Source organism: Squalius cephalus (genome assembly GCF_949319135.1).
Source record: "Squalius cephalus genome assembly, chromosome: 21".
Classification (NCBI taxonomy): domain Eukaryota; kingdom Metazoa; phylum Chordata; class Actinopteri; order Cypriniformes; family Leuciscidae; genus Squalius; species Squalius cephalus.
The window spans coordinates 34,265,717-34,275,716 of NC_137142.1; the positions used below are offsets into that span (position 1 = coordinate 34,265,717).

The window sequence follows — 10,000 nt, forward strand, 5'->3', positions numbered from 1 at the left end:
TTTGTCTGCTGAGCCTATTTGACCTAAACTGCAGGACGTGATCTAGAATAAAAAGAGTTATTAAAATTGCATTAATTGAACTTTGTGCTTCAGTCAAACGGTCAAATACACATAAATATGTAAAAATGCCCAGTTTGGTGAGCATTCACTTAAACACAGCCAGTTATGTCTTAAGGCAAGACACTACAGGTGAATAGGGTCAATTTTTTATCTAGCAGATATCACTATGACACTTTCCCAGTTGATTATCTACATCAAGATGAGAAAAAAATGTATTACAAGTTTTCTGTAATTTAATGTTTAAATATGCAAATTAGGCAATATCTAATTAAATATGTGCTAATTTGCATATATTTTAAAAAACAAAATCTGAGTATTGGATAAAACCAGGTTAAAAATTATTTTTTCATTGTGTTCACATATTAGATGGGAAAAAATTACAGAGGGATTTATGGATATCTACTTTGGTTATCCTGTAAATCAGAATATACTGAATATCAGAGAAAATTACTCACTGATTTTTAGTAAATTTAGTAGATTAATCTATATTTAATTTATACAGTGAGAACTATTCAGTGTTTTACATTTGATTAATTTCTGTTGATAAAGACTCTGCTTGCTCTGTTTTTTAGGCCTATTTGTTTCACAGGAATTATATTCCTCGCTATAGCTTTCTTTTTATCATGTATTATTATGTATTTTGGTGAGTTTCGGCTGATACTGATCTGTGATCTGTGATCGGCCCCAAAAAATCCTGATCGGAGCACCCTTAATTTTCATCATTTTAATTGATATTTTTATGATTTTCATTTATTAGCTTTTCATCAACTCTCAAACCCCCTGCAGTTCCTTTACAAAAATTTTAAAAAATGATAATATAAAAAATGTTTAAAGTCCCCCCTGTGGTGAAAATCCAGCTTTTAATGTTGTTTATGTGTCTATGTGGTGTTTTTAATATGCTTTAAATAGGGCTGTAGTCAAGACCACCTTTGTCGAGTCCAAGTCAAGACCAAGTCCAAAGAGGTTCGAGTCCAAGACAAGACCGAGTCCAGGACAGGAAAAAAAAGTCTTATGCATGACATTATCAAGACAATCATTTTGGGCTATTATTTGTTGATCTAAAAGCAAAAAGTGTCAAAGAGCCGACTCTATTTTTAAAAATATAGCCTATAGAAATTAAATTATTATGTAATAATGAAATAATGAATGATTTTAATTTTATTTAAAATAATTGACATTCAAAGAACAACAAAAAAATAATTATATAGGCCTAAAGGCGCACACACATTCGTTTCGACTGTCTGATCAGCCTCACATTCTGTTCCTGTCAATCATAAATGCGATGTCAACCAATTAAACTGCTTGAGGGAGGGCCGAGCCAACACACACACACACACACACACACACACACACACACACACACACACACTCTAGAGATGCGGATAAACCGTGGATCGGGTGGATGACGTGACGAAAAATAATATTTTAATTAAATTCGGGCGGGTGGCGGTTGAACCAATCAAATGAAAAAAGTTTGCCACTAAGCAAACCTGCAAGCTATGAGCCCAGCTGTCAGTACTATTGGCCGCCCATTAATTAGATGTGCAAGGCAAGCAGGCAAGTTTTCGGGTTGTTATGGACAATTAAAAATGTGAATATTCACGTTGCACTAGCGGTGGACTTTCAGCAAGTTAAAACATTTATTTTTTAAAGAGCCGTATGTGTGTGCTTACTGGGAACATAATAAGGACACCTGGACTCGGTCGAGACCAAAAGCCATATTTGGCAAGACCAGTGGCCGAGACCAAGACAAGTCCGAGTCCGAATACCAGCGAGTCCGAGACAAGTCCGAGACCCGATTCCAAGACCGGACTCGAGTACTACAGCCCTACTTTAAGACAAGCCATGTGTAAATTCATAAGTCGACACCATTGCTGAGTATTTCCTCCTTAAAACTGCAGTGAACCAAAGACAGTCTCAAAAACACACTTTGAAATCGCTGGTGTTTCTGACGTCACAAACTACCTTGTAACCAATCAGATCAACGTGTGATCGTCAACCAGTGGATCTCTGAGCTGAGCGAGTGAGTGGAGGCGGGGCTCATTTGCATATTCATAGAACCGCGCATACTAAATGAGGCAAGGTATATTCAAGCGATTTTAAGGCATGAAGAAATTTTTTTTTCAGGAAAAAATCATTTAACTGTCATTTTGGTGATCAAAGATGAGTTTTAAAGGATATAATTATTAACTACAGGGGTACTTTAAACCTTCACAGGAACTTTAGTAGGAACATCTGAGATAAACGTGATTATTAAGTGGAATATAATTACGTCTCCCGAGCTGTTTAAGAGCAACCTGTGAGCGATCATGGAAGTCTCACATTCCCTGCTAAAGCATCGGGGTGTCGGACGCGCCGGCGTTTAACACAAGGTTATTTTTACACGAGGTTTGCACAATTAGACTGAGCGTCTGTGGGTTTAACGGATGGAGTGGCGGCGGGAGCTTCAACCCTCCGGCAGTTATTGCTCTTTAACACGAGCGCTTCAGATTTATGCTCTGTGAGAGGGATACAGTAGTGCAACAATTATTAAGGCTGCTGCAATTAAACTGACAATTTGTAATGTAAATGGTCTTAGTTCTGCCCCCATCAGGCGCTGGATAATCACAGCGGCTCGTAACCGGCAGAAATCAGTTCTCAGGCCCTTCCCTTCTCTCCTCGGTTTATCTCTCTCCTCGGTTTATCACCGCACTTATACAAACTCTCTTCACTTGCTCATTAGCATTATTTTCTCTTTATCTCTGTCTGTCTTATTTTCTTCCTTTCCCCGCCTAAGGAGATATCACTATTACTGAGTGTTATTTTATAGTATTGTAGGGATGCACGATATATCGGCCACCATATCGGTATCGGTCGATATATGTACATTTTTTATATTATCGTTATCGGCCCGATAAGAAAATTTAGCCGAAATATTAAAGCCGATAAATAATGGATTATTTCCTTCAGCTGAGACACTTATTCACATTATACAAACTCTCTTCATTTGCTCATTAGCATTAATTTCTCTTTATCTCTGTCTGTCTTATTTTATTCCTTTCCCCGCCTAAGGATATATTATTACTGAGCGTTATTTTAGTATTATCTATAAAGTATTGTAATATTTATTAATATGTTGAATTGGCTTTTATTTTTGTATTTTCTTTTTTAGTTTTAGTAATTTTTAGTATTTAAACTTTTTTAGTCAGTTGCCAAGACAAGTTTAAGTTTTACATCTCATATGTTATTTTATTTCAGTTACCGAAAATTATTTTAAACAATAACAACGTCTAGTTCTACTGTTCACACTTTAATATATAGTGATTTGAATACAGTGTCATTAAGTGCCCATTTATTTACACTAAATGCATATTTTTGTTAGCAACATGCTAATTCATGTTAGCAAAATGCTAATTCATGTTAGCAAAATGCTAATTCATGTTAGCAGCATGCTAATTCATATTAGCAAAATGCTAATTCATGTTAGCAAAATGCTAATTAGCAACATGCTAATTCATGTTAGCAACATGCTATTAATTCATGTACATAGTAAAACACAGTAGCAATGGTGTAGGGGTTCGAATCCGCCTTTTGCCCAATCACACATCAGATCGGAAAGGCATTTATTATCAATAAAAATGAAGAAAATATTTGAAAAGTGGAATAAAGTGTCTTTTTATTTACACTAAATGCACATTTTTGTTAGCAACATGCTAATTCATGTTAGCAAAATGCTAATTCATGTGAGCAAAATGCTAATTCATGTTAGCAACATGCTAATTAATGTTAGCAACATGCTAATTCATGTTAGCAACATGCTATTAATTCATGTAGGTAGTAAAACACAGTAGCAATGGTGTAGGGGTTCGAATCCGCCTTTTACCCAATCACACATCAGATCGGAAAGGCATTTATTATCAATAAAAATGAAGAAAATATTTGAAAAGTGGAATAAAGTGTCTAACGTGTGTTTAATAATGAAGTGTTTATCAGTAGGGAGGGCTTTAATGTCCCAATAAGGAATCCATTTAATAATTGTAATAAATATAAATAAATTTAATTTACTGTATATAATAATTTATAATGCATAAATATAATCATTTAATATTAATACATTTAATAAATAAAAAAAAAAAAATAGTTGGGAGGGCTTTAATGTCCCAATAAGGCATCCATTTAATAATTGTAATAAATATAAATAAATTTACTTTATATAATAATATATAATTTATAAATATAAAAAAAATAGATTCTCAGTGATACTAAAGTAACATTTCTTCCACTTTTTCCATCCTTGTCCCTCCATCCATACATTCTTTTTACTTCTTTTTATGGTTTTAAACCTCCTCTGCTCTTTGTTTATTGACTGTACGGAGGAATAGTCCTGAATCGATTTCATTTCTCGTGGAGTGGAAGCGTTTAGCGCAGGCGGAGAAAGGCGTCCCGCTGATACGAGATCCAGCCTTATAATTGAACAGGAACCGTATTTCAGGTTCTCTATTCTTTAGCGGGATTGGAAGTGGTTCATGTTTGCGTCTTTGCTTCAGTGAGCCGCTCAATGGGTCGACTATTAGCAGACTTCACAATGACTTATCCAATCACACGTCTTTGTTCAGTTTATTTAGCGGCGCTCTCGAGGAGCTTGTCTTGCGTGTTTGCAAATAGACTTCTTTCTGTCCGACACTCAATCATTTGTTAAATCAAGCACTTATTTAAGGTGAAAATTACATCTGAGGCTGATGGCTTCAGGTTTGTGCCACAAACTAAAAACAATAACATGGAGTAAGAGCGAAAAACAAAGACGAATTGAAAAATTATGCAGAAAAATATTTATGTGGTGGTGTGTGGAAAGTTAATGCAGGAAGAGTGTGACAACTGCTTACTTTTCATTTGTGGATGTTTGTCACCAGTGCCTGACTATCTGAGCAGACTTTATTTCAGTGTGATTAATGTGAAATACACTGCTTTAAAACCATTTAAAAGATTTAAATGATTAGATTTTGTTAAGATTTTTAATTGAAACTAATGTTAGCAATGTGCTAAAACATGCTAGCAACATGCTGAATAATGCTAGCAACATGTTAAATCATGCTAGCAAACATAATTCATGCTAGCAAAATGCTAGTACTTAATGCTAACAACGTTAAAACATGCTAACAATGTGTTAAATCATGATAGCAACATGATAATTCATGTAAGAAATGCTAATTCATGTCAGCAAAGTGATACATCATGTTAACAATGTGGTAAAACATGTAAGCTAAATGATAATTCATGTTAGCAATCTACTAAAACATGCTAGCAACATGTTAAATCATGCTAGCAATGTGTTAAAACATGCTAGTAACATGCTAATGTTTATGTTAGCAAATATGGTAAATCATACTAGCAACTTGTTAAAACTAGAAAAATGTTAAATCATGATAGCAACATGATAAAAAAAGCTAACAACATGCTAATTCATGCTAGCAATGTGTTAAAACATGCTAGCAACATGCTAGCAACGTGATAAAACATGCTAGCAACATGTTAATTCATGCTAACAATGTGTTAAACATGTTAGCAATGTGTCAGAACATGTTAGCAATAGGCTAATTCATGTTAGCAACCTGTTACAAGCAAAACAGGATAATTCATGCTAGCAATATGCTTTTTTCCAGTCTTAAACAGTTCAAATGAACGGTTCCATTCCAAAAATAACAAGTGACAAACAACCACATATGCTCGTATTCTAAAAACAAAACAAATAGCTATAAAATAAACATTTTTTTCAGAACATCCTGCTGTACTCAGACTTCCAGGACTCGACCTTTGACCTGAGCCAGCTGCCGACCCATCGCTTTGAGGCCATGGATCATTTCAGCAAGTGTTTCCTGATACTGAAGCTGAAGAGAGAGCAGGAGAGCTGTGAGCGAGAGGCGAGTCGGGACTGGAAAGCGGTGCGTGTGGATCTGGTGGCTCCTCCGCTCGAGCGCTATGCCTACGCCCTGCTGGGATGGACCGGCTCCACGGTATGAGACCACTCAGTTAACTAAATTAAACCCAAATTTGGGTTAAAACAACCCAGTATTTTTTAGAGTGTATAAAAAAATGCTGGCATCTTTTAACCCAATTTTGAGTCAAATAAGAAAAAAAAAACATTGGGTTAAAAAGGTAATTAAAATGTAACCCAACGGCTGGGTCTGTCCATATTTGACCCAAATTTGGGTTGAAACAACCCATCATTTTTTAGAGTGTAAGAGCTCTGATTGGACTAAATGTGGACTAAATTAACCTCAGTGGTTCTAGTCTAGTGCATCAAGAGAGTATGCCTGAGCTTTCGTTTACCAAATTAGAGTGCTCTACGTGCTTATATGTGAATAAAAGCCTATGAAATCTGTTCATTACATAAAGTGATCGTGTCTCTTCAGAAGGCTTGGATTAAACCACTCAAATTCAAATGGATTTATCTTTTTACGAACGTTTCGAAGTGTTAGAGTTTTAAGTTTTGGGTGAACAGACTTTCAATGGGAAGACAGAAATCTCTTAGATTTCATTAAAAATATCGTAATTTGTCTCAATTTTTGGGTTAACAATCCCTTTATTTTGTTAAAACATGTTAAATAATGCTAGGAACATGCTAAATCATGCTAATAACAAAATTATAAAACATGCTAGCAACATGCTAATTCATGTTAGAAATCTGTTAAAACATGCTTGCAAAATGCTAGTAATTCATGCTAGCAACATAATTCATGTTAGTAAAATGCAATAAAATGTTAACATGCTGATGTGAACAACAAAAACATGCTAGCAACATACTAATTAATGCTAGCAATCCTTTACAACATGCTTGTAAAACATGTTAATTCATGTTAGCAATGTGTTAAAACATGTTCATGCTAGCAATGTCTTTCTGTCTTTCTTTCTATAATAAAGCAGGAGGTAAAGAGAAACACAAAAGGAATCAAAGTTCATCACAAGTATCTTTTATATTCTAATTTATTCACACAAATGCAAAACAACATCATGGTGACACATGACACTAAAATAATGCATTAATTTAACAACATAAGATGTGAGATATTTGCATATTTTACATAAATGAAAGATTTCTGCACTCAAAAAAACAGCATATTATTAACTATTTGCGTCTACTTGTATTTTATTAAAATAATCCTGTTTTCAAAATGCATTTATTCAAATCTGGTTAAAATATGGCATGCTTTGGAACAAGCAATATTCAATTACTTATGAGATTGAAACAAATTGGATTTAAATATAATCCTGGTTATGTGTATTTAAAACACATTCATTTTATTAGTGCTATGCATTTATGCACGCATTACATAAAGCTTATTAGTTTGTTAGGTAACACTTTACAATAAGGTTTATAAGTTAACATTAGTTAACTACCTTAATTAACATGAACTGAAAAAATGATTCGTTGAATTTAATCAATTTTTTTATCGTAAGTGGTTGCACATAATTGATTTTAGCTACATTTAAACAAATGCATTAAGTTGAACTTAATGCATTTGTTTAAATGTAGCTAAAATCAATTGTGTGCAACCACTTACGATAAAACAATTGATTAAATTCAACGAATCATTTTTTTCAGTGTAAGAATGAACAATACTTCTGCAGCATTTATTAATAGTTCATATTAATCTCAACATTTACTAATACTAATAAGTTGTATTTGTTAACATTAGTTAATGCACTGTGAACTAACATGAACAAACAATGAACGACTGTATTTTTATTAACTAACATTGACTTGATTAATAAATACTGTAACAAATGTTTTGTTAATTTTTAGTTCATTTAAGTTAATACATTAACTAATGTTAATTTAAAAACCTAACTGAAAAGTGTTACCGTTTGTTAAAATGCATGAACATTTTATATGCAATTCAAGTACATAAATCTTACATTTAAGCCAAATATATACTTATAGTATCTATTGTGTTTCTGTCCCTGAACATCCCACAAGCACAGAGGAAAGACTTGAGGGGCGTCCAGAGACAGATACAGTTTGACTCGAGCTGTTTATAGACGAACCCTGACCTTGAGCTTCAGGTCCACGTGGACGCTGGACCCATCAGCTGTAATTACAGTCTCCCACTCGCCGCTCCTGGGGTTTGCTATCCCATGATGCATCAGCACCTACGGCGTGTGTAGGATCAGCGCAGCGTCACAGTGATGAAGATGGAGAACGAGAGGACGTTAGTTTCTGAGGCTTATCATTATCACAACCCAGGGTTTGAAATGAACTTTTTCACTCACCGGCCAATTTGGCTACTGAATCTTTAAGTTACCGGCCATTCAGAACTTCTACTTGCCAAAAAAAATAAATAAATATATATATATATATATATATATATATATATATATATATATATATATAAACCAGGTTAACTATGTCACAGCTTGTTAAATCCAAAATTTAATGATATATACAGTGATGTATATATATATATATATATATATATATACACACTGAACAAAATTATTAACGCAACACTTTGGTTTTTGCCCCCATTTTTAATGAGCTAAACTCAAATATCTAAGACCTTTTCTATGTACACAAAAGGCCTATTTCTCTCAAATATTGTTCACAAATCTGTCTAAATCTGTGTTAGTGAGCACTTCTCCATTGCTGAGATAATCCGTCCACCTCACAGGTGTGGCATATCAAGATGCTGATTAGACAGCATGATTATTGCACAGGTGTGCCTTAGGCTGCCCACTCTAAAATGTAAAAAAAAAAAAAAAAAAAAAAAGGTTGTTGATTGTGGCCTGTGGAATGTTGGTCCACTCCTCTTCAATGGCTGTGCGAAGTTGCTGGAAATTGGCAGGATATATATATATATATATATATATATATATATATATATATATATATATATATATATATATATATATATATATATATATATCCCTTCCTCTTTCATCCTCATCCTTTTCACCCAAAATGTATTAAGGTGTACAGAATCAATACAGTAAAAAGAATAAAAATATTATTGGAAAAGAATAAGGGTGTCACGATTTCGATTTTAAATCGAAATCGATCGAAATTAATGCTCAATCTCGATTATCGAATCAAAAAATGGAATCGTCGATGCTGTCACGCCCCCATGTCACGTCAGCTCGGCTTGCCAAGCGAAAGAAAAAAAAAAACACACGTGTTGAAGTGCTGCCAACTCTCACGCATTCACCGTGAGACACACGCAATTGACACTTTTCACACGCTCTCAAGCAGAGAAAAATCGCGCAGCAAAGAGGACACGGAGACCGACAGGCTAGAGCAGGTTACTTTATGATATAAAAAAATCTCAGCTCTCAGATTCTGTCAATTTTATTACGAAATTCAAACAATAAATACCGTTTTGGCGCTTGTAAATGTTACGTGACAGATCTCTAGCGCACGTGAAGATGCGATGATCGATCTCTTGCTAATAGTAAAGAAAAACACGAACAATGTTGAAAGATACTGTACAACGTACCGAAATGTACATTCCTCATACATAATAGCGATCAATCAGTTCTTTTCATCAGCGTGAAGAGGTCAATAAAACAGCTGGAGAACAATTATGTCACATTTACCTCAGGAAAGCCATTTAATGACCATAATATAGGCTATAGCACGTAGTTGGCAAGAAAAAATAGCTATAGAGAGTATTTTGCTAAATATGTGTTCTATATTACATATTATATTTTTTTACTTATATCATTAAATAAAGTTGTTATTATAATAAAAAAACGCATTATATTTAATTATTTTTAACCTTAAATAATAGCCTACTACCAGCTGATAGGCTCTCTGTATGTTTACAGCATTAGGTGAGTTTTTTTTATTTTTTTATTTTTTTTTTTAGACAAATTAAGCCTATCTTGTGTAGCCTACCTAATATTTATCCAAATGAGTCAATATTAAATCAAATCACAATAATTGAATTGAACTGAAATAATAAAAAAG

At 33.9% G+C, this 10,000-nt stretch overlaps 1 protein-coding gene across 1 annotated transcript in view; it reads left to right on the forward strand.

Moving 5' to 3' along the window:
• The window catches only part of dntt (deoxynucleotidyltransferase, terminal), a 156,738-nt gene that overhangs the window by 84,082 nt on the left and 62,656 nt on the right, over positions 1-10,000 (forward strand). Inside the window, exon 11 of the mRNA XM_079855672.1 lies at positions 5,814-6,050. Within this exon, the coding sequence (XP_079711798.1) occupies positions 5,814-6,050 (237 nt within the window). The remainder of the gene's footprint in view (positions 1-5,813; positions 6,051-10,000) is intronic.